The 24,883-nt window shown below is 37.2% G+C and overlaps 2 protein-coding genes across 2 annotated transcripts; both read left to right on the top strand.

The window, feature by feature from the left end:
- The first annotated feature begins 835 nt into the window (after positions 1-835).
- On the top strand, positions 836-12,904 carry LOC106928861 (ADP-ribosylation factor-binding protein GGA2-like). Its single transcript, XM_015005404.2, has 16 exons — positions 836-1,001; positions 4,118-4,202; positions 4,577-4,652; positions 5,566-5,664; positions 6,692-6,815; positions 6,942-7,042; positions 7,115-7,195; positions 7,269-7,406; positions 8,490-8,700; positions 8,782-8,949; positions 9,037-9,104; positions 9,200-9,312; positions 9,725-9,873; positions 10,172-10,341; positions 10,965-11,075; positions 11,484-12,904. The coding sequence occupies exons 1-16, from the start codon at positions 959-961 to the stop codon at positions 11,595-11,597; spliced, it is 1,851 nt and encodes a 616-aa protein (XP_014860890.2). The 5' UTR covers positions 836-958; the 3' UTR covers positions 11,598-12,904.
- Positions 12,905-13,311: 407 nt separating this feature from the next.
- parn (poly(A)-specific ribonuclease (deadenylation nuclease)) lies at positions 13,312-24,855 on the top strand. The gene is made up of 26 exons (XM_015005429.2): positions 13,312-14,023; positions 14,274-14,351; positions 14,434-14,513; positions 14,633-14,700; positions 15,177-15,258; positions 15,407-15,467; positions 16,288-16,456; positions 16,716-16,778; positions 16,864-16,902; positions 16,985-17,027; positions 17,114-17,194; positions 17,545-17,601; positions 18,153-18,230; positions 18,322-18,365; positions 19,076-19,118; positions 19,206-19,281; positions 19,372-19,482; positions 19,839-19,908; positions 20,001-20,056; positions 20,419-20,505; positions 20,593-20,667; positions 20,745-20,922; positions 21,048-21,169; positions 22,286-22,352; positions 22,428-22,585; positions 23,809-24,855. Exons 1-26 carry the CDS (start codon positions 14,005-14,007, stop codon positions 23,853-23,855), a joined length of 2,052 nt encoding a protein of 683 aa, XP_014860915.2. The 5' UTR covers positions 13,312-14,004; the 3' UTR covers positions 23,856-24,855.
- The last annotated feature ends 28 nt before the right edge of the window (positions 24,856-24,883 follow it).

Genomic DNA, 24,883 nt, shown 5'->3' with positions numbered 1-24,883 from the left:
GACATGTTATACGATTTAATGTTTTAACATTAAAATTTTATTACACAATTTTCTCTCTGACCTGCCTGTGGTCTTTGTCCTGTTTGTTGACTAATATTCTGTTAATAGTTCTTCACATAGCAGCTTTATTTATACTGATAGTATATTGCACACTGGAAGATTCTGTTTACTTTTATGACTTTTAAAAATAACATAAGTTTGGATGTTATTTATTGCTGTCATTAAATAGGACTGAACACAAATGTCACACTTTCAGATTTGCATACCACAGAAAATATATAATACTATTTTTGTTGCTATTACTACTGTATGATAATATTTCTATTAAACTGTCAAAAAGATTGGTCTATGTCATTTTTTTTTTTTTTTTTTTGCCAAAAGTACTTTTGGCAAAAAATAAATAAATAAATAAATCACCACTTCTTTCTTTCCTAAAGATGTTTTAAGCTAAATAAATAGATAATTTTAAAAAAATCATTTTTGGCAAAATAAATAAATGACTTGGGCCATTGCTTTAGAAAGGTATGTGTATATTTTTACTTTCTGCTGTACTCCGAGACAGTTATATAGATTAAAAATGCTTTAATTTGCAAACTGTGTTTTTGATATTATCATGTATCGTCAAAGTTAGGGGCATATGCTTAGACTTAAAGAAAATACACAAATACACTTTTGAGGTTTAACCCTTTTTATGAAGAATATGTTTTTTAAACAACAGGAACGGTTTACGGTATTATGTAGATTTAGACGAGCATTTTCGTCTAAATCGAAAATGGGGTGGAGTATGTTGGAGGGTGTAACATTTAACTTGGTCGGAGCGGCAGAAGTGTGACTGACTGTGCGTGAGTGTCACATGTCACCATAAACAAGCGACTGTTTGACACCTCCGCTTCAACCTTGAGAGAGACGCTCCCAGGTCAGCAGCTGTCTCCGGACCGGTGGAGGACTTTGGGCGGCCATGGCGAGTGATGACAGCCGGGACACTTTGGAGTCGTGGCTCAGTAAGTTAAAAATAAAGCGAGAAAGGGTTAAGTTGTGGTTTTCAGCTACTCATTTGCAGAAGAGACAGAGCTCTTAGCTTGCATCTCGTCACTTACCTCCCACTAACTGTAGCTGTTGAACGTCATCCTAAACGTCAGCATTTGAGCTCTGGGATCCTACTAGCTCATTTTATGTACTGGTTTAATGCTCGGCCGTGTTTGGCTATTTTTACATTAGTTTAATTTGCTAAAAAATTAGTCTTGGTACAAACTTTTAGCTTCAACAGGAAGTTGTTGAGGTCCCGCGCGTGCCCGAGATGCGCTCCAGCGGTTTTGTCTGTGCCCGACTGTGCGCGAGCTCTAACAAATTAAATTATTAATTTAATATCTGGTGACAAGAAATCCACTCAAAGTGTTTTCAGTAATTTCCTGCACTTGTGCATAGGTAAGCACAGCTTACAGAGTAAACAAACCATATTTACCGTAACTAAATACACTTAGTGAAGAAATTCATGAATGCCTTCATTCAGTCCTCAGATTAAAATATCTAAATAGAAACTGAACTTGGTTTGCGAAACGATGGGATTTTTTAAGTTCATTTAATTCAGTTCTATTTATTTAAATCAAACCAACACTCAAAATACTTTACAAAAATGAGTGAATCTTTATTCATAAACAAAAATGTCAAACATACAGTTTCTATTAACATGGACAGAATCACATTCACATGCATACTTAGCAGTCAAGTTTAGTTTATCATACCAAAGCAGTAAAAATTTGTCTAACTGATTCAGCCGTTAACTTTGCTGCAATCCCTCATAATAAGCAAGCCTGTGGCAAGAAGCAAAAAGGAACAACTGTGTTTTAACAGGAAGAACCCTTCAGTGGACAGGCCCAGTATAAACTGTCATCCTTTGCCTTAATTTTGTCATGTAAACAGTACTGGATTAAAAGTTCTCCCAAACCATAAGACTATTTATGAATAAGCTCACTTAAATGCCTCTGATTTGATGGGTGGTTTTGGGTCATGGTGCCCTTTGGATAGCGTTTCTGTTGAACTCCTCCTTAAACGGCAGTATAAGACAAGACTGCAAACAGAAATCACCTCTGAAAGCTGGAATCTGGTAGAAAGTATATTTTACTTTGAATGTAATGCTCCTGTTCATTATTCCTGTTCAATAGACTAAATAAACAATCAATTGATTCCACTAAGCTTAAAAAAAAAAGATTTGGAGCATATTGTCGTAATATTTCAAACACACTTGTCAACATCCAGAGGAATACCACCCATCCATTTTCTTTTTCTGATATCGATACAGATATCTGAGGTTTAGTATCGGCAGATGCAGAAAAACAGAGCTGGACTGGCTTAAAATGTTTGTTTTTTTTAAAACACACACATAAAGGTACTGAATTACACATTTATTTGATAACTCTACACCAGTACAGCACACTTATAGTTGATACACTAATAGCTTAACAAGCTTGGTCAAACATTTTGCACAGTTTATTTTTAATTTGTTAAAATAAACTACAACAGACCTTCTATCAAATGGCTCAGAAAGTGTAATTAGGAAATCTAAATATAATGTAGAATAAATAATAAAGCGTGATGTCGCTCCGTTTTTTGTTTTTTTTCTTTATATATATCGAGACAGAAACATGTATCAATATGGGACCGGTGTGTTGCTACCTAATGGCCTATTTTGCATGTCAAAGTTTCATTGGACAACTTGGAATCTCACATTGCCTTCCAAAGTCCTAAAGGTCACAGTAAATAGATCAAATTGAATCTAATATTTCACAGCAGCTTCTATCTGTTTCACTCGGGCTGAACATTAGAAAATCTTGCGATAGTATTGGTTAATATTGTGATGACAATATCGGTTTAGATATGCTTATTTTCGCCTTTCCTCTCTTTCTCATTTGTGCTTTCTTCACTCTGACCTTCAGCACTTTGGGCAATGTCATTTGTTGTCTGGTGGGAACCTGTGCTACCATGAGCAATATTTCTTTAGCTTGAAAATTGCAAGTTCACAATTGTGATATATTAGCCAACAATTATTGCAGTCCAAACAGTCGTTTGCAGTTTGAATACTGCACTCTCTGATCCTGCGATCATGATCTATTTGCGTTGTATTGTGCCTTATGTTTTACAATAAACTTGTTTTTTCATGTCTTTTTTGTTGCTTACTTTGACATTGTGATGAGCTACAATCTCTGATTGAGCTTGAAGGTTTTGATTTTGGACTAAATGCATGTTGCTCTTGCAAAAGACAAACTTCGTAGAGATTTACAAAGATCTGCTGTGGTTCCCTGCCTTGGTGGGAACCACAGCAAGCTAAGCTAAGCATTCTCTTAGCTTAAGATGATAGTTTGCATTTTTCTTGGCATGGTGCCTTCATCTCCCATAACATAGCTAGTGTTTTCTGAATTTCTCATGTTAATATCATGTTTTTTTGTTTTTTATTTGCTTATAAAGGTGTTTTCCCTGTATCTCCACTAACTTTGACAGACTTTTTCTTTGTCCTCTTTGCAATTCAATGCGGTATGGGTGCTGTGACATGAACACAAATCACTAACAGGAAATTTATGGTCGATTTTTGTTGCTGATTTGTCAATTACAACAGACACACTTTTTGTTTAGTTTTTTTTTTTTTCTCCAAAAATACAGCTTCCTGATTATTCGTGCATACTTTTACTTCCTCAAACGCTGCTTTTCTGAGTTTTTGATTTAAGAAAATTGAATAAGCTCTGTTTAGTTAAGGCATTTTTAGTTAGCTTTATTAAGTAAATAATAATAATTTATTAAGAATGACCACAGGACCTTCTTGCTGCAAGGCAACAGCTCTACCAACTGTGCCACTGTGCAGCCAGTCTGACATGGAAGATGGAAAAAGTTTAGAAGAATCAAGAGAATCGGCTACAGCAAATCAGAGTATTAAACAAGAAAGCTAGCACAAACCTTTCCTGGTTGAAATCATGATGATTATCCGTTTTCCACCTGGTGAAACGAGTGCACTAACAGACAGAACGCCACTTAAAATTTTGCCGTAAAACACATCTGTTTGTCTTTTATGCTCAGTAAGTTGTCATCTGTTTGTATTTAACTCACTAATTTTGTATAATTTGATCAGACAAGGCTACGGATCCACATAATCAGGAGGACAGATGGGACTGCATCGAAGGTTTCTACAAGCTGGTCATCCAAGAGACCGATGGGTAAGCGGTTTTCTTTATCTCACATTTTTGAAACTAGCCTCAGAGGGTCTCCTCTCTGCTGGTTTTAGGCACCAGCTTGAGTTTTGAGGGCAGACCAGTTGCTTTTGGTGGTTATTTCCTCACTACCAAGGCATTGGGGAAACAGTTGCTTCACAGGTTTTGACCATAGTTTCTGTTGCAGCACTTAGACGTGGTGTAACTGTCAAAAGAGAGGGGAACTCTTCTCACAATGCTAATTCAGAGACTTTTCCTGTCTTTTAGGAATTTAGATCCCACTTCTCTTTTGCATATCACAATTTCTGAGCACAGAGTTGCTACGTGACCAGCTCACTTGTTTCAATGCGATGTCATGTTTTATTTGTATATTTTTTCAGGCCTCAGATAGCTCTGCGTCTTCTTGCCCATAAAGTCCAGTCCCCGCAGGAGAAGGAGGCTCTGCAGGCACTCACTGTTAGTACTCAAACTCTTTACTCAGATTAGTAGGCTTGCAATTATTCATCCCACAGGCAGATTTACAGTAATTAATATATATATATATATATATATATATATATATATATATATATATATATAAATATAAATTTCAGCAAATGTTTAAAAGCGTTTGATTGCTCTGATGCCAATAAATGCTTCTAAAAAGGTTATCAGTAAGCGCAGAAATACTTATTGACATTCAGATTTCTTTAAAATGAAAATAAAAACTGAAGAAAAAAACTGCAATTATGTCTTTAGTGGAACTGCCTCTGTCAGTAACAAACTTTTAGAATTTGTTTATTAATTCAACCAAAATCTGCCAAATTTGTCTTTCTTTTGATGCTTTGTAGCATGTTTTCATACCAAAACGGGTATTTATCTTTGCCAAATTCCTATTTTTAAAAATCCCTTTGTTTATTTTATTTAAATGTAAATTCTTCCCCTTTTAATATCTAAACAAACTGGTCCTGTTTGGTTTATATAGTGGTCATCTGTTTAAATAGTGGACCGTTTTAGACTTCACGCTGCATTTTTAAAGTTTCTTTAAAAGACGTGCTCACTTCACTTAGAGAACAGCTGTCTTTGTGTTAACCGTAGGGGAGGGAGCATTGTCTTGTGAGTAAAATGTGTCATTTCACAATTTAACCACATGAAAATGTGAGACATTGGCGATTAATTCTGCAGTCAGACCCACTGTGAAATCTATCCAGGACTTCAGTCTGTAAGTTGCCATGAAATGCAACATTTCAAGGGTCATGTGCTTCATATCATCTGACATGTAAGGGGTGGTTAACCGCAAGTTAGTGATGAACAATAAACTGATTGATCTCTTGTTTTTTTCTGTTTCATTTTCAATTTTCTTGTCTTATTTTTTTTTGGTGTTTTCCAGGTTCTGGAGGCATGCATGAACAACTGTGGGAGGAGGTTCCACAGCGAGGCTGCCAAGTTTCGCTTTCTAAATGAGCTTATTAAAATCTTAACACCAAAGGTACCACTTGCCTCAGACTTACATTTCAGTATTGAAATCAACTATGATTCACGTTATGAATCCTAATTTCTGTGATAAGCCGCCTGTGATATCTGATATATATGTATATTTCTTTAGAATTCTCTTGCTAAGAATTTATCAGATGCAAGTTCTGCAGCAGCATGCATTTCTTAACACCATATTTGGCCATTTAAGTAGCAAGATTTGCTTTCGATTATTTTGTTTACCTTTAAAGCACCTGAAAAAAAAAAAGATTTAATCCTTGTTTTAAACATGGTGTGGTCTGCTTTGTTTTTTTTTTTACTTCCTTACATATGAAGGTCTTTCCACAATGCAAACTCCAAGTACATACCAAGTAAATTGTAAAATTAAATTCAGTGCCCTGAAAAGCAATTCACAACCCTTTAAATGTTTCACATTAAATTCAAAAATGTTAGCTGGCATTTCATGCTGGAGTCTAATACAAAGTAAAGCATAACTGTGAAAAGGAGCATTCAACTGCTTTTATTTGGATACCCTGTCAGACGTCATCCAAGCATATCTATAAAAATATGAAGTTTCTCCATCTCTTCCGCTGCCACTCCTGCTGTCTAAAGAAACACACCTCTCCCGGTCAAAAACAACCAATCAGCGCCAGGAGGAGGGTCTTAGTGCTGTCAGCCACCTCGTGAATGCGCTACTAAATGCGCTGATGGTGAAGAAACATTACAGGAAAATCATTTATCCGGTATCGTTGGCTTAACGGCCATGCTAACTAGTTTTACCATTCACTACAGGCTCTACTCTCGTGGGAGAAGCTGTATCGTAGCACCAGGGCTTGATTGACAGCAGTTTACTTGTGTTTAAATTGATTTGATGTTCTGAAACAGTAGGTCAAAATGGCAGTCAAGAGATCCATGGTAACTCGGGAGGAGCTGCACTTCACAAATCTGGCTTTTCTGGAGGAGTTGCATGAAATTGACAAGCAAAATGTAATTGCAAATAGATGACAGGTTGGATCTTTATTTTACTTTGTTTCTTTGTACAGTATTTTGGCACCTGGAGTCCACAGAAAGTTAAAGACAGAGTGACAGAGGTCCTCTATGGCTGGACCCTGTGGCTCAAAGAAGAACCAAAGATTCAGGAAGCGTACAACATGCTGAAAAAACAAGGTGACCCAGAACACAAACACACAGGAAATCACTACACTAGGATCGCTGGCTCAAAAAAAACAAACTTCATTTAAATATGTTTCTATCTCTGAAATGATCTAAGCTTTACTTTTTCTTCTATATTAGGTATCGTAAAGACAGACCCGAAACTACCAGACACACTAATCATGGCTCCTCCCCCTCAAAGAACCACAGAATCCGTTTTTGATCAGGAGGATAAAGCCAAGGTCAGCGTCTGACAATGTATAGTCATATGCCTTTTGAATGTCCATGTAGCTAATATGTCTGTCCTTTATCAGCTCCTAGCAAGATTATTGAAAAGTGGCCGCCCAGAAGACCTGGAAACGGCCAACAGGCTCATTAAAAGCACAATGAAAGAGGTGAGGAGTGAGGTGGTGCTGCTGGCTGCCTTGATGATTGTCTGAACTGATTGTTATCGACGTGTGTTTATAGGAGCAGGAAAGGGCTGAGAAAGTGGCAAAGCGCGAGTCAACTCTAGCAGAGGTGGAAAACAGCACTAAACAGCTCAGAGAGCTACTACAGCAGCAAATAGTGGCTGGAACGTCATTACAGCCCAGCGACGACGTGAAGGTACGCTGGAGGACCTGGTCAAGATTTCAGTCTGGATACAGATGGAAAGGCAAAGGAGCTCAGTTTTTTTTTAATTCAGTTTATTTGTCAAATATATATATAAAAAACCCACAAAGTTTACAAAAGTTACACGCTGTAGCTTTAAGTTGTTTTTTTTTCCATACAAACATGTAGCCAGAGCACTGCAGTCTCATGATATCACTGTGTGATCTGTCAGTGTTCCAGCATCTTGTGATTTCAAGAATGTTTTGGATTTTATCATTTTTCCAACAACCATAAATATTTGGAAGTATTGGGGTCAGGTGTCTGCCCAGGAAGTTAATTTATCTTCCTCTGGTAAAGCATGGGATTTTGATTTCATTTTTTTCTGTGTGTTCTTTCGCCCAGTCACGGCAACAAATTTTGCTGGATATAATTTGTCCCAGTGGTTATCGCAATAAACGATAGAATCGTTGTTTTAAGACCATTTTTAAGTAATAAATGGCACAATAATGCATTCTCAAAGATCAATAAACTTTTAAAGTCTAATGAATGCTTAACACTCAAACTGGAAAATATCCAAAATAAATAAACAAAACAAAGGAAACGACAAATAGAATAAATTGTGATGTTTCTGTAACCAGAATTATCAAAAAAATGTCTAGTTGAGACCAAAGCACCAGACTGAAGACTTTTATCATGCAGTTTTTGGTAGAAAGAGAGAAGAGAGAAAAACAATAAATCATGCAAATGGAAATTACTCAGCTCATTTTAATTTATCATGTGATTAATTGATTTATTGCTGAATGTGACAAGCATAGTATTCCTTGCTTTTTCCTTCCTCGCTGCATTCCTTCTTTCTTTCGTTATGCCCTTCCTTCCTTTCATCCTCTCCTTGTTCTTTCTTTCTTTTCTTTGTCCTTTCTTTATTTCCTTTCTTTTGTCCTACCTCCCTTGCTTCCTTCCTCCTGTTTTTTGTTCCTTCCCAGTGTTGGATGTTATTTCTTTTGTATACAACATGACTTTCAGTGTCTGTCCTGCATCAGTCTCTCTCCCTATGTATAGCTCTGCTGCCTGTAACATTAAATCTCTGTGATAAACTAGGAGCTCTATGAGCGATGTGACCGACTGCGGCCCAGCTTGTTCAGGCTGGCCAGCGACACGACGGATGACGACGCGGCTCTAGTGCAGATCCTGGCGGCAAATGACGAGCTGACCCTGGCGGTGAATGCCTACAAAGACGTGATGGCGAGAGGAACATGTAACTTGGGAAGACCAAGAAGTAAAAGTGAAGAAGTGACAAGCCAAAGCATGAGTAAGACCTGATTTGGTGTCTATTGTCTTTTGGGTCTGTCTTTGTTGCATATCTACAGACGTCGTTTGGATGTTTGTTCAGGTTCAACGAACCGCAGAGAGATTAAGAGCTACCATCTCATCGACCTATCAGCTCTGGACTCTCCACAGACCCAAAGGAAAGCTGATTCATCGTCTCAGTTTGAATCTGAACCTGTTTTCCACTCTCATTTGGAGGACAGCTTTTTTCCAGCACCAGAGCAGGACTTTGGTAAGATGTCACTTGAAGCATTTGTTGCAATATATCAATGATTAGGAAGACAGTTCCTTATTTATAGTCATGTTGTGTAAATTACAGAGTTTGCTGATTTAGACACGAAGCAAATCCAGCAGAATCCAAAGTCGTATTATGAGGAACTAATGCAGGTGAAATCTCAATATAAGTCTAAAGAGAAAGATTTAAGCATATCTTTTTATTATTATAAGTTGGCATAACAAAAGTGTTTGCTCTTATTTCTTAGATTGACAAAGGCTTTCAGATGACTAATGGTAATCAGAATGGAGGGAGAGAAATTTTCCTGAGAGCCCGTGGATGTGAAGGAAACAATGATTCATCAGACGGAACAAATACCTGGTAAGAAAAGATTGTCATCATTGTTGATAGAAACTCCTAAGGAGTACTGTTTTATTTTAAGAGAAACAGGGTCAACCAAAAACATAGTGTCCTCAGTCAGAGGCATCTTCAAATGTGCTGTAATACAGACCGCTAAAGGAGCTCCTTCCTGCCCACAGACATCATCCTCTAAGAAGAACCTTGGATAATATGAGTTACAACAACATTTAATATCCCTTTGGGATCAATAACAATTTTTTAAATTGAACTTTGAATACAAAGCGAATTGGCGTTTCCTATAAGCCAAATGTCTCATTTTCAGTTTTATAGCATGGAAAGATAAAAGTGTATACCGTAAAAACAAAATGAGTAATTTCACTCACACTATCACATGCTCTGCTTTGATTTTTCCTGTTACTGTTTGTGCTATCAGGTCAAACTCCCCGACTAAGCAGTTTCCCGGATTGGAATCCTTTAAACAACCAAATAGAGACTTTGGATCGCCGCTCATACTGCAGGAGAGCCGCCATCCGTCTCCATCGCTGAAGGACATCTTTGTTCCTTTAGAAAGTATCAGATCCAGTACGTCTCCTCCGGTTTGCACAGTTTGCAGCTAAGAATGAAAAATCTCCAAAGAGCCTAGGGTTTAAACGTGTAAATGATCTTATCTTCCTCCTGAATACAAAGCGAAGCAGTGCAGATGGCTCTATCGTTATTTACAAAATCCAAAACGTAAAAAGATTGTGAAAAACATCAGAATTAATTTCTTTTGCCATTACAATATTTGCTTAGTGACTTCAGTAACTTACAAACTCAGTTTTTGTATTTCTGAATTTCTTTCATCTGTTTTTTTTTTTTTTTTTTTTCTTATGTGTTGTAGGTCAGTTGGAGCCAATCACGTTGTACAACACGGCTGGGATCCACGTGTCCCTCCATTTTGCCAAAGACTGTCCGTCAGGTCATCCAGGTGTGGCGGTGGCCGTCATGTCCGCAGTGAACACATCTGCACTCGACGTAAAGGATTTTGTGTTTCAAGTCGCCGTCCCTAAGGTAAAAAAATAAAACGGGTCACACTGTTATATCCAAAATGATGATGGGGGTCTATCAGTTTAAAGACTTGTAGTTTTCATTGAGTTAATTCTTAGTCATTACTTCATTGTTGAGTCTTTAAAGCTGCTGTGACATAGTTCCTTATCTTGCCATGTTTGTTCGGTTAATTTAGGTGAGTATAAATTAGGGTTGTCAATTTTGCCGCATGCAATTAATCAGAAAAATTTATTGTGTTAATGTTACATAATGCAGATTAATCAGACTACCTGTTTTGATCTCTTAAAGCCTCTGTCTTGCGGAGGGTTACCTAATTTACTGCAGCGCTCTGTGACACAGCAGCGAAATGTGAAAGTTTTCCGTGACAGCAACAAATGATGAAAGTTTTTCAACTTTCTTCTTATTGTGTCTTTTGTCTTACAATCGTCCAAATTCAGGTTTTTTTTAAGCACACACTGCACAATATACTGCAATGGTACAAGGACTGGATAAATAAGTGCAGCAAAAGTCTTAAAACTGCCTCTAATATATATTTTTTTATTTTGTTTTGACCTACTTCTTTTTGGTTCTAATGTTCGTTCCTAAACTGAGAACATTGCTGATTGTGACGTTAACTCTGACTTCAGAGCATGCTGGTGAAGCTTCAGCCGGCCTCCCAGACACGGCTTCCTCCTTACAACCCTCTACTGCCTCCACCTGCAGTCTCACAAGTCCTGCTGTTAGCCAATCCTGAAAGTGTGAGTAGAAAAGAGTCTGCTTGTTTCTGCTTGTGCACACCCAAAGTATACAAATACTTGGTATACAAATTAGAATTTCATGCTTATTTTTCTAACCTGTCTGTAAATTATATCTTTAGTAAAAGTATGCAAATGAAATAGAAGAGCAGAAATAACCTTTATTGTGACTCAGTGGGGAAATGGTTGATTTGCGCTCAAGAAGCCTGGATGTTTGAGTTGAATCAAAAGTATAGCTGCGTTTCCAATACAAATAAAGCAAATTTATTTTGCAAGGGGTTTGAATGATTTGTATCTCATAAAATCCTGTCATATTGTCACTTTTCAACCAATATTTTTCTTGTGTGTGAATTTATATGATTATAACATGGCTGTTTTTTAAAATTATTATTCTTTTTTCTGTTCTTTCAGCGTAAAGTTCGGCTACGCTACAAGCTGACCCTGACGCACGGTGACCAGCGGCTCGTCGAAGCAGGAGAGATCGAGACCTTTCCCAACTGGACGATTTTGACTGGACAAAAATAGAAATAAAAAAAAATAAATAAATACACAAACTCAAGAATCTCACTCTGCTGGAGCTATAATGCAAACAGTGTAGGCAAAGGGAGCAAAATGAACTAACTGGGAAAATAACAAAGCCACTAAATTGAGGGTGAGGTTCATGTGGAATACAGCGATGTAGCAGCGATGAATTTTCAACTGTTTAGTGCTTCAGTTCTCAGGTGTTAAAGGTACAGTCACTGCTTTTTGTTATGTTGAAAACACAAAAACGTTCTGTTGAAGACAATCTGTTGCTTCCTATTCACCTGTATTGTAGGAATTTTATATTTTTATTAGATTGATATAAATTAAAACAAATTATCTGTAGTTCACCTGTAATGCAGTCCACTGACCACAAGAGGGCGCGTTTCAGTTCACAGGCTGCGGCAAAACCTCACCCACAGAGTTTTATTAATCTTATGAATGTCTGTGCCTAATGCTTGATGAACATTAGACCTCTTTTTAAACAAATCTGGAATAAAATTCGACCATCAATATTTATTAGGCAACAATAGATAATTATTGAAGCTGTTTTAAAATTAAAAAATGCCTTAATTGTTGCTATTATGAGCTCTATGGGCTTTTTATCCAGCTGGGAATTCTTCTGTTACTGCTGTGACTGTTGCTACATGTTCTGACCTGATCTTATGATATACAAATTACTGGTTACAGATGTGCACGTTAAAACTTTTTCATTAACCTACTTTACAAAAAAAAAAAAAAAAAGATTAAAGTGTATTTACTGAGGAAATTGGATGTTTCATAATGGTGGGAAAGTATGTTACTTTCTTGTCATTTGGTCCGTAAAACCTTATAAAATTAGTATTTAAGAAATTAAGAGTTAAGGACATTTTGAAAAAAAAAGAAAGAAAATGAGGTGAAACTGTGAAATTCTGTAATTGTGTCAGAACTGGTGATTATTGCTATTCCTACCCATGTGGAAACTCAATTCATTTTTTTTTTACTGTTGAAAATATTTGCAGCCAAACCACAACACTGTTGTCATCATCACCATAGTATTATCTTATTGGCAATCGCATATATTTTGAAGCTGAAATTTGCCAATGAAAAGGCAGTGGTTTTATAAACAAAAAGATCGATCTGTGCATTGTTTTTCTTCTATAAACTTTAGATTATTAGTAAAAGCATAATATGCCATCAGTTGTTTTATTATTGATTGTTTTTTTTTTGTCCGATGTAGTCTGATATTGTAACAAAATTTGCAAATTCATTCTTTATAGTCTTTTAACATTGATATAAAGTTTACCTTTTTAAATTTTTTTTATCCAAAATCTCTGATATTCGTCTCATTTTATTGAATCATTTGACCATTTCAAAGAAACTGCAGAAAATATATGATGCCAATGTATGCTGATATATTGCATACAGGAAGATCGCAAAGTATTTCAAAAATATTGTCCAGTACTTTTGCTGTATAAATAGTGCTTTATAAATAAATTGACATTGACATTAACAATGAAAAGAAAACCTTCTAGAGATATGATAATATCTAATAAATTCTCTTAGATTTGTATATTACAAAGTCAAGTAAAGTCAACGCTCGTTGTCAGAGCCGGCTCAGGACATATGCAAGTTAAGCAGCTTCTGGGGCTGCAAGAGCACCAAGCTTGCTTAATTTTATATATGTATACAGATATATAAAATAATATTGAATAATACAAACTAAATGCTATTACACATGGAAAAACAATTTCTAAATTATTTTTAGAGTTGTTACACTAATACTAGGTTAATCTCTTCCTGATGTTGGCTGCTGCCACTGTTTGGGGAAATATAAAATATCAAACTTATTAACTTGTTTACTGTAAATTTAGTGTTTATTAACTGGTGTTACTTTCAAATAATTAAAATAATATGGCATATTTAAATACCACTCTGAATTTCAATTTTTTGTTTTTAGATCGCTACTCCTCAGGTTAAAAACAAACTGCCATAATAACACTGCCAGTGTTACACTGGTATGATGTACGCTGATTACATCTGGCGTGACATGTTGGAATTGGGGGGCCCAAATGAAAATCTGCTTAGGGCCTCAAAAAGACTTGGGCTGGCCATGCTTATTTATAAATGTAAATTTAAGAGTAGAAGAAAAGTTTCATTTATTTCCGGATAATCTGTGTGTGGTCCCTTATATAATGCAACTTTTGACAGACAATATGAATAAAGTATTATTCAGCTTTTTTTTTTTTGTTTTATTTTTTAACTAAAATTATTAACAGAAATTATATCGGACCCAAAGAGCCTCACGAGGCTCGTCCCATGCTGTGAGGAACGTGGTGACAAACCGGAAGTGTTTGTCGAACAGTTAAAAGCCACTTGACAAAGCCTAGCTGAGGTTAGCCGTCAGCCCCGGTTCCGTCGTTCTGCAGGGATGGAGGTTACACGACAAAGTAAGCAGACAGCCCACCTTTGGTTTTAGTTCTATCCTGTTGTTGCTTACCATGAAACCCATAGCACATAACATACTCTGCTTCTTAGCAGAGTATGTGTATGCTATAGATAAAAACCGAAATCGCAGTATATGTGTTTCAGCTTGTAGCTAGCTTGCTAGGTAGCATCACTGCCTAAATGTGCTCAGCTGCCTGCTAACTCCCATAGACCTCTGCCTTTTAAACGTTAACCCACTTTATGTTTCCCCAGATTTTAAAGACTGTTTAAGCACGGTGTACAGCGCCATAGAGGAGGCTGACTTTCTTGCCATCGATGGAGAATTTTCAGGTTACTGTCTCCGCAGTTTCTGGCTAAAACGTAATTACAAGAAGCCACCACGATATGTGTGAAATTACGGTTTTTCTTTCAGGTATAAGCGACGGTCCTAATGTCAGTGCATTGACCAACGGGCTGGATACACCTGAAGAGAGATACACGAAGCTGAAAAAGGTTATTTAAAACCCTGTTTCTGAAGAGAACTGTGCTGTAAACACGTCTGGTTGACATTGAGGGTTTTTTTTTAATTATTAATAAAAAAAATTGTGCAACGTTTTGTTTTTACCCACCAGCATTCCATGGACTTTCTCATGTTCCAGTTTGGCTTGTGTACATTCAGATACGACTCTGCCAAGTCAAAGTGAGTGTCTTCTTCTGCATAAATACACACTTAAAGATCACACAGACAACATCTGGGACAGATTATGTTGGTAGTCTGCTAAACAAATGCAGTGTTTTCCTTTTGTTTTAGCATATAAGTATAGTATATGAAATGTGTTTGACTGTGTCAAGCATAGTGCAGCAGAAAAAAAAAGTCGATATGAAAGTTTATCCATCTCTAATATCTGCCACTCTGCATATCCATTCATGAAGCTTTATATCTGTTTACTGACCCATCTGTCCATCAGTATAATATTTAATGTCTTATAAAGTTATAAAGGGACTGATATCCTTGGATGTTTGAGTCCGCATAAGTACGGAATTGTGACTTTTTGGTGTTTTTATCTACCGTTTGCTGTCGTTTTTATTGAGGCTGTCAATTTTTTGTGTAGCCATGCCCACACACCTCCTTATTCTATATAAACTTTTTTTTTTATTATTCCGCTCTTTCTGCAGGTACATTACGAAGCCTTTTAACTTTTATGTTTTCCCGAAACCATTCAGTCGGACGTCTCCTGACATAAAGTTCATCTGTCAAGTAAGCGCGACTTTTTTTTGTTGTTGGGGCTCTTGTAGCTTCGATGTCTGATGTAAATGGCTTTTCTGTTCGTCACAGATGTTTTCTCTCTTTTTTTTTTTTTTTTGAAATGAAAAATTCATATGTGGTGCTTTTTTTGCTATTCCAGAGTTCCAGCATTGACTTCCTGGCGAGCCAGGGATTTGACTTCAACAAGGTGTTTGGTCATGGTAAAAACAGCACTTTGTTTTCTTTATGAACAAAATTATATTTTCTATTGACTATAAATGTTTGACCTTTTAAAACTTAGGAAAAACCCAACAACTTGCTAATCAGAAAAGTTCAAAGGTTTTTCCAAAATTAAGCTACTGCTGTTTAGACTTTTTAAAGAAGCTTCATATATTTATATATTTCAAATTTTTGAGATGGGGGATGAATGAAAGTCTCAATTCAGTACAAGGCAGACGTCTACTGTAAACATGTCACTCTGATGCTAGCTTCTTAGCTGTTTTTATATTTTAAGAAGCCTGTAATGTTTTTCACTGAACTCAAATAAAAAAAAACAACTTAAAATGCTCACTTTATTGTCTATGATATAGTATATAACAGCTTTTTATTTGAATTAAGACCATTTGTGGTAGATTATTGATTAAAAATGGGTGTTGTACAGTGGTGGAGTTCTTGGCATGGTTGACTTGCAGCAAAAATTGGGTTTTGAACTCTGACCTTGTGTCCTTTGGCTTTGGTATGTGGAGTTTTCCATTTCTCCTGTGTATGCGAATCGTCTCACCGTTCAGACACGACAGTTTCTTACTAAACACTGCTTCGACTCCGAGCACAAAACATAATTCGACTAAAGCGTCTGCAAAACGTTCTTTCCTCCTCTTGTTTGGATTAAAGCAAACGATTATCCAACAAGTTCCCTCAATACAGAGGGAACCTTGATGCCACAGAATCCCCTTTCAGGAGAGTTTGGCTGCCGATGGTTACGGCAGCCGCAAATCGGAAGTTTCCTGTGCGGTATTAAACGGGTTTTCTCTGCGTTCTCAGGAATCCCGTACCTAAATCAAGACGAGGAAGCTCAGCTGAGAGAGCAGACGGAGGAACGGAGAAACCAGCACGCTAACGGTCTCGGGACGCCTTCCTTTATCTCCCCGTCATCCTCCAAAGTCCCTGCACACGTACCCGACGAACAGAAAGACTTCATCAACAAAGTGGTGTAAGTGGAGCTGCTCTGCCTTGTTGATGTATGGGTGAAATCTGGATGAAACATGAAAAGCCACTGCACCAGTTTGGCAGTCTTTGATATTTAAAACTAAAATCTAATCAGTGCTTATATGGTAAGTTTTTCAGCCGTATCATCCAGCCCTACTTTTGACAATAACTCACAAAACGCAGTATAAGTTGGGGATCCTCCTATGACCTTTTGAACTTTGGGAAGATGTTATCTAAAATCTTTCTGTGCATTTTTAATTCAGAGAGAAGGTCGAGAGGCTTTTCAACGGAAACGAGAAAACTCTGAACTTGGACCCATGTACAGGGTAATGTTTCCTCTTTTCTCTAAAAGTCATTCCTATCCTTTTTTCTTTTTTTTAATTATCTTAATGTATATATTTTCCTCCTCAGATTCCAGAGAAAGCTGATATACCAGACACTGAGCTGGAAGTGAGCGCCACTGAACACGCTTTAACATTTCTTTATTGCCTCTTCATAGAAAATTGACATTTATCTTGTCTTGGCATCACAGGTTTCCCAAAGGCCTTCATGTAGAAACATTGGAAACAGAAAAGGTACGCATACATCAGATTTTTTTTTTTTCCTTCCATTTTTATGCCTTGTGGATGCAAGTTGCTGACTCGGCTGGTCGTGTCTGCAGAAGGAGCGCTTCATTCAGATCAGTAAAGTTGACGAGGAGGAGAGGAAGAGGAGGGAGCAACAGAAACTGGAGAAGGAGCAGGTGAGTTTATTATTATGGTTATTGTATCGTTTATTATGCATCATTATTTCTTGGAATAAATATTGTCACAATAAATTCCAATCAATAGTGTTTTTAAAAAAATTTGTAATTTTTTTTCTGTAGTAGTTTTAATTTTTTTTTCCTACTGTTCAATGAGGGCATTAGTAAATGTGAAAATTATATTGTGATAAACCTTTAAGTTGCCCATATCGCCCACCCCTAACATGAGATGCTTAGTTTTCTGTATTGGTGTGGAAACCTTGATGCCGTCTCATTAATATAAATGCTACGAGGAACAAGTTGCTTTTCTCACAGGTCTCTGTCCTGCATTTCTCCTCTTTCCCCACCAGGAGGAGCTCAATAACGCTGTTGGCTTCTCCAGGGTTATCAATGCCATTTCTAAATCTGTGAGTCACTCCTTTCACTTCATCACATACAAACCTTGTGCTTATTGGCAGTTTTAAGTTGATCATATTGTTTATAATTAATTGTCTAAAATTTCTTATCTTTATAAGAAATTTCATTCTTATAAAGAATGAAATTTCTTTATAAGAAGAAATCATTGCTATGACATATTTCAGTTAAAGTTTTGAACCCCCGCTCTCCCAAAACTGTCTGCATTGTTTTTTTTTTTTTCCTATTTTCGTCACTGTTTTAGTATCAGTAAACATCAATAAATGTGAAAATAGGATTAAATGCAGTTAGTGTGTGTAGTTTAGTGACACAAATCATGTTTTATGTGACTGGTGTTATAAAGAAGTATATTATAACTTGTCATACAGTCACAGCCATATGTAAAGTTACCTAAAAGTAGAATAAATAGTTATCGTTACTTTTGTTATCATAATAGTAGTACAAAACATCGTGATAAAGCTTTACCCTTAGTTTTAAAAGGAAGAATGCAGAGTTTTTCTGTAACATTTGGGTTAATAATATGGTTTGCGGTTCTGACTCTCAGGGTAAACTGGTGGTTGGCCACAATATGCTTCTGGATGTGATGCACACCATCCACCAGTTCTACTGTCCGCTGCCAGAGGTAAAAATCGATCCTTCTTCCATTCCTGTTGTGTTGTATGAATTGTTTTAACTTCTAACCTGTCTGGTTATGTCCCTACTCTTTTCTTAAGGACCTTCAAGACTTTAAAGAAGTTGCAATGTGTGTTTTCCCAAGGTAATGTTTCTTTTAAGAAAATATGAAAATGGAAACGTGATCAGTCTCAATAGATTCACTGAACTCCAATCCAGAACTGCACAGCGTTCTGGGAGATGTAGGCAACCCAAACCTTTCACGGCGAGCTGAGCAAGGGATCGACTAACTCACTCACTCTTTGGTTACCTGGCAGCAACTTTAGTAACTTGTGGTTACCTAAAAACAACCTGTTGTGCAGCAGCAGTTTCAGTTAACTGGATAAAAATAAAAAATGTTTTGGAGAGAAAACTGAGTAAAACACCTCCGGCTTGGCAGGATTTCAGATTTTTAAAACTAGACATGCAGAATAACTTTTTATTCTTTAAAAAAAATTAATAAAGTTTTCTCCAATTATACTGATGTAACCTGAACTCGAGTGCTTGATTTTATTAAAAAAAACAAACAAAAAAAACCCATAAACAACTAAACGCCACCAAACATGCTATGGTGCTATTCTTCATGATATCGGACTGATAAGAATGATGTCATAATTTATGGTGCCGACTGTTATCGCCCACCTCTATTTAAAACAAAAAACTAATTGATGATTATCTATCAACCAATATGAAATACTTATTTCGTGGTAAATTTTTTCCAGCCATATCATCCAGCCCTGGTGTTTTGATTGTTTTTTGTTTTTTTTTCTTTGTATGTTTTGGATGATTTATCGATTGCTTTTTATCCACTTGTAGACTTCTAGACACAAAGCTGATGGCCTCCACTCAGCCATTTAAGGTAAAATCCAACCGCACCTCTCTATTCTGATTCTGTCAGCCGTGACGAATCTGTTTTCTGAGCAAAGATCTTTCGTCTGTCCAACAGGAGCTGATCAACAACACGTCTCTGGCAGAGCTCGAAAAACAAGTGAAAGAAACTCCGTTCAAGCCACCGCAAGTTGGTGAGTCAGTCCACTGGGAAGTGTCTGAAATGCCTGGTAATGACCCCAAAAGTCAACCGCTGGATGTTTCTCCTCCTCCGTCGTCGATAGAAACCGCCGAAGGGTTCCCCAGCTACGACACGGCCCAGGAGCAGCTCCACGAGGCCGGATACGACGCTTACATCACCGGCCTGTGTTTCATCTCCATGGCCAACCACCTGGGTAAAACAACCAATTTCAGTTCTACTTTTGGTTGCTTGTGGGTTTTATTTCCATTTTAGTTATTGGTTTTGGTTGGTTTTATTATAGATATTTAAAATGCCTTCTAGTTCCAGTGTGAAGTGTTGTGCACAAAATGAAAGTTTATTAGCCTTTCAGATGGTAAATTTGCTTTATTATGGCAATACCTTTACATTACTTGAAAATGTCTGGAAACACCAATAGTATCGTTTTATCGCAATAATTTCAGGAACAATTGTCAAATGGTGACAAGCCTATTGATACTAGATGGTCTGTAAACTGAACTATTTGTATTTGCATTTTAAATGCACTTAAATTTTCTCTACTTTCTGTTGCAGGTTCTTTCCTGATGCCGCCGATATCTTACATCTCCCCCCGATCGAAACTAGTTGAACCTTTCTTCAACAAGTAAGCGCTTTTGTTTGCTTTTTTTATTAAATGCTCAAGATCACGTTTTCTTGTTTTACAACTTTAATTTTTTATTTTTTTTGCTTACTTAGACTCTTTCTGATGCGGATTATCGACATACCCTACCTCAACATCACCGGACCAGATTGTAAGTAAACTATCGAAACACAACTTTCTTTAATTTCTTTATTCTTTTTCTATTGTGGATACAGCTGTAAGTATTTGGTAGGATCTTTTTGAGGAGGTGGGTGTAGGAGGGAAAAACTAGAGTGGAGTTGATGTCCAATCACTGGGAAAAAAACTGCAAGACATTGGGCAATCACCAATCATTTGGTGATTGCCAAATGATTGCAGTCCCCCCCCACTTTAGGGTTTTTAGATTTTGGCCTTTAAATAGCATTGGTGTCTGTGTGAAAGTTGCTTTAGCGATGTAATGTATTTTTAAAAATTAGATTTTCTAAATGAACCGTTCTCAAATCCTTAACTCCTTTTTTTATTTTCCCTCAACAGTGCAGCCGAAGAGAGACCATGTCCTCTACGTGACCTTCCCCAAGGAGTGGAAGACGAGTGACCTCTACCAGCTCTTCAGTGCCTTTGGTACGGCATCAGAAAATGGATGTATTCTGCTTTTAATCCGATACTACTCTGTTGATGCTGCTTTTTTTGTTTGTCGTACGCACCCAGGTAACATCCAGGTGTCGTGGATAGACGACACCTCAGCCTTTGTCTCTCTAAGTCAGACGGACCAGGTGCAGATCGGTAAGTCTTGCGCAGTCTGGCCGGGGGCCGGAGAGATGGACTGCCGTTGGGCGTTAACAGGAGCTCTGTTTCACTAGCTATGAACACCAGCCGCTACGCAGAGAGCTACAAGATCCAGACGTACGCAGACTACATCCAGGGGAAACAGCAGGAGAAGGAGAAGCTCGGCCAGCCAGCTAAAACCTGGGGGGATGACAGCTGGGTGAAGCCCCACTACCCGTCCTCCACTACGTCTGCTGGGTTTGGGTTCTCCAGGTGGGGCTGCAAGCGGCTTTCTCCACACACATCATTCAGTGTTTTTTGTTGTTTTTTTTCCTTCCTGGATTGTAGTTTGTGGTGCATACACGTTTTTAGTTTGAGATTTTCTGATTTTGTTCCAGGAGGAAACGCAGCATCAGTCCCACTCAGGGGGAGCAGGGAGGCGACGACGGCGTATGTGGGGATGGCTGGAACCACTACTCATTCCCAGATGGCACTGGCAGCAAAAAGATCAAATATGATGGTATGTGAGAGAATATGCATGTATTTATATGGGCAGGACAGATGGGGCTGTGCTTAGGGGAACAGGATGGTTGAATAATCTGTTATTCAACCATCATATAGATGATATTCTACCAAGTTAGGTAGGTACTTTGAAAAAAGTTCTTCCTTGGAAATGTGGACTGGATGCTGACATTAGGATTGGGGACGTCTTGTGCTAACTGCAAACTGTTTAGCGTTGGGATGTTATTTTAGGGTTGAATAGCTTTGCTAATAGGCCACGTCCTTTAACACAACTTGAACACAAAAGTATTTTTTTCAGTGTCCAACCTGATTGTTTTCTGATCGTTTTTTGTTAGTGGATATCACTTGTGCGTCAGATTTATGGGCGTACCAGAAGAGTATAAAGGTTCCAGCTGGAACCTTTGTGTGATTTTTAAAAAATAATTTTATCACAACTTTATTTATTTTTTTTTTACATGTAAAATCTATGTAATTGGCTAACTAAAATTGATTTGCTAGTATTGGCCCTAAAAAACAAATAGGCTAATTTTGACAGAGCGTATCAGATGTTGATATATATATAAAAATAAATAATATTTGGATTAAGTAGGACAGTTTATTCAAGGATAAAAAAATTTTCTGCTGTTAAAACAAAATCTCACCAAGTATTTTTGTCTAATTCCTTGTGCAAATATTTTGGTACACTTAAAATAAGACTAAACTAACTTACAAGTAACTTTTCAACAAAAGTGAGATTATTTTAACTCGGTAATTCCTTAATATTAATGAAAAAAATACTTGTTTCACTTGCAGATTATTTCACTTATAATATGGAAAAAAATGTGTTTTAGGTGAAATAATCTGTTAGTGGAATTAGCACTTTTAAAGTTCCTTGTAAATTAGTTTTGTCTTAATTAAAGTGTACTAAGATATTTGCACAAGACGCTAAACAATAATGCTTGGTGAGATTTTGTGGGTTTTTTCAGTGTTCCGACTAGGGAAATGTAGCAAGTCAAGCCTGGCTCTCCTTTCCTTAAAGGTTTTCTTAGCTCACTTAATGCCGGATTTTACACCAGTAACGAGTGCAGTGTATCGATTCCTGATCTAAACTCGTCTGCACCGTCTCTCCCTCCAGATGTTGGCGGGCAGGCGAGCGTTGAAGCCGTGGAGAGCAAGACGTCAGAAGGCTGGCTGAAGATGACGTAGGTGGAGGGACAACTTCTCTGTGCTGTCCAGGTTCTCTGTGCTGTTGCTTTATGTTTCGTTTTCTCCTGCAGAAATTCTTCGTATTCGGCTGAACCAAGTCCAGTCCCAGATGCTAAAAGTCCAGAAGGTGCCGACTCGGGCAGCTATGCTGATGGGACGGCTACCTGGCACCAAACCCCAAAAGTTTCAGGAAGGAAAGGTCAAAAAAGCAAGAAGAAGAAATCTGACGGTGAGTTATTCACTGCTGTGGTTACCTGAAGAGGCGGGGTTGGTGGTTTTGTTCATGGTACATGTTCTGACTTGAAGTGTTAAGGGGTATGGGATTTGATGACCAGGGCTTTCCTCCTTGCAGACTGGTTGTTGGGTCGATTCATCAAAGACCGGAAGCAATTAGCTTTTCTTTTAAAAGAATCTATAGGCTCATTTTTCACTTACTGTAAATAACTTTTCTTCCAATAAAACATTTATAGCGCGCTACAAACTAAAATATAAACATTTTGGAATAATGTATAAATTATATTTAAAATACCACTTGCTGCTTTGCAAAAACAAATAAAATGAAGCTCTTATTTAAAAGTTAAAGAAAAGAGAAGCCTGAATATTCAGAATGTTGAATAAGATGAGACTGAACTGAAATACGCCTCCGTTCAGCGTGCAACTCCCCAGGAAACTATTATTCTACCCTAAGGCTCCAGTCCGGAAAGCATCTTTTACTGCTGTGGTTCTTGAATTGACTTTGGTTTAGATGCAAAACAAAACGCTGAGATTGATGTCTTGGAATTCTGTGAAATTAAGGTATCAATCACAAAAATGATTTTTAAAGAGGCAGTATTAATTAAAGTCAACTTTTTTTTAGCTTTACAGCATGTTATTCCCTCATCAAAAACATACCTGGAGTGTGGCTTTGATTCTCTCATGCATGTTTGAGAAATCACTTAGTCTTCTGTGGCAACCATTCAGCTGTGCTAAACGCATGGGTGGATCTAGCTCCGCCTATGAGATTCTGCCTCATAGAGCAGCCCATTGACTCATTCACTCAGCTCCTTCAAGACTAGCCAGCAGCAATTAGCAAACAGCTGGTGGAACCTGCCAATCTGCTGAGCTCATCAGAGGAGCTACTTCTCAGTGCAACGCTGGTAAAAACGTTGTTAAAGGGTTGATGGAGGAGCCATGTTTTGACTTCCTGAAGGCAGGGTTTCAGAAAGAACAGGGGTTTTTAAAGAGAGACCCAATTTCAAGGTGTTAAATTACAAAGTCAAATTTCTTAAGTCGTATATGATATATAGGATTTTTATTACTTGATTGTGCTATAAAATTATAGTATTTGGCTGGAAAACATGATGCATAAAATTTGACACTGAAATTGTGGGAATTAAAAAGGTTCAGATTTTTCAATGAAATTTTTCTTCTTTTTTTTCCCTAATTTGAGACTGTCTCCATCTTTGGTTCCAGCGTCAGATTCTACAACCTCCCTGTTCGAAGTCCCAGAAGTCTGGTAGAGCAGGCTTCTGGGCCGGCCTCTCCTCCTCAACACTTGGTGCACGCTACTCCAGGGTCATAAAGCACAGAGTGCTGCATGCCCTACCTTCATGCTCTCATTCAGCACTTACGGATAAAGTGTCCAAAGCTACCAGCTGAGACATTTAACACAAGTTTTGAAAGCAAAAAAACAAAAAAAATATAATAAGCCATAACAGCAGCTGCCATATTCTGATCTTGTACCAGAGGAGCAGGCACCTCCTCAGAAATGACTATGTATATCTCAAACATGTATAAAGTGCAGAGAGTTTCACTTATTCACTGATGTGTTCAGACTGCAATCTGCCTCCACAGCCATTTGGCACTTTGAATGCATTCATAAATTTTATTGAGAGATGTCTCTAATCAGTCTTATATTTTTTCTTTTTTTGCGAGTGAATTTTTTGTGCTTGTGTGAGAGAGTGTCCCATTTTCCCAGTGTTTGTATTCCTGCAAGTTGTTTTCCTAAGAGATAGAAATGCCATTTAATAAATCCCATCAGGATTATTTAGAGTTTTAACACAGTCTGACTTTTTGTTTTTTTCCCTCCTCATTTTAAGAAAATTGTCTTCTTCCTCAGTTTTATCAGACAAATGTGAGCTTATAATTGAGATTGATATTTATTGTTGGTGGCATTTTCACCCTTCATGAAAGGTGCTCTTTATTTTTCTTTTGTACATAACTTTTTTTTCATTTGTGTTAAATGTTTTGTAACTGTCAACCTGCAACGATGTCAAAGTATGCTGTCAGCACAAAAAGATGTACAACTTAAAACATTTTTGTATGAGTTTAAAAATCCTTAAATTTCCTTTTAAAAGAGGAAAAATTAAAGAATGTTTCTTAGTAATTGTTTCTGTTAGCATTTTTTTTCTACCTTGGAACAATTTTTTTTTTCTTTTAAGGTTTAAAACAATGTCTTTTTTTTTTACAAATACAATCTCTTCAGTTTTTTATTTCACAATAAAAATTGCCTAAACCTTTTTTAATGTTCATTAAATAAAAAAATCAT

Source organism: Poecilia mexicana, unplaced genomic scaffold (genome assembly GCF_051168715.1).
Source record: "Poecilia mexicana isolate PSO_F unplaced genomic scaffold, ASM5116871v1 scaffold_2, whole genome shotgun sequence".
Classification (NCBI taxonomy): domain Eukaryota; kingdom Metazoa; phylum Chordata; class Actinopteri; order Cyprinodontiformes; family Poeciliidae; genus Poecilia; species Poecilia mexicana.
Note: the sequence above shows the minus strand (reverse complement) of the source record. Positions and strands in the feature narration are given on the sequence as shown.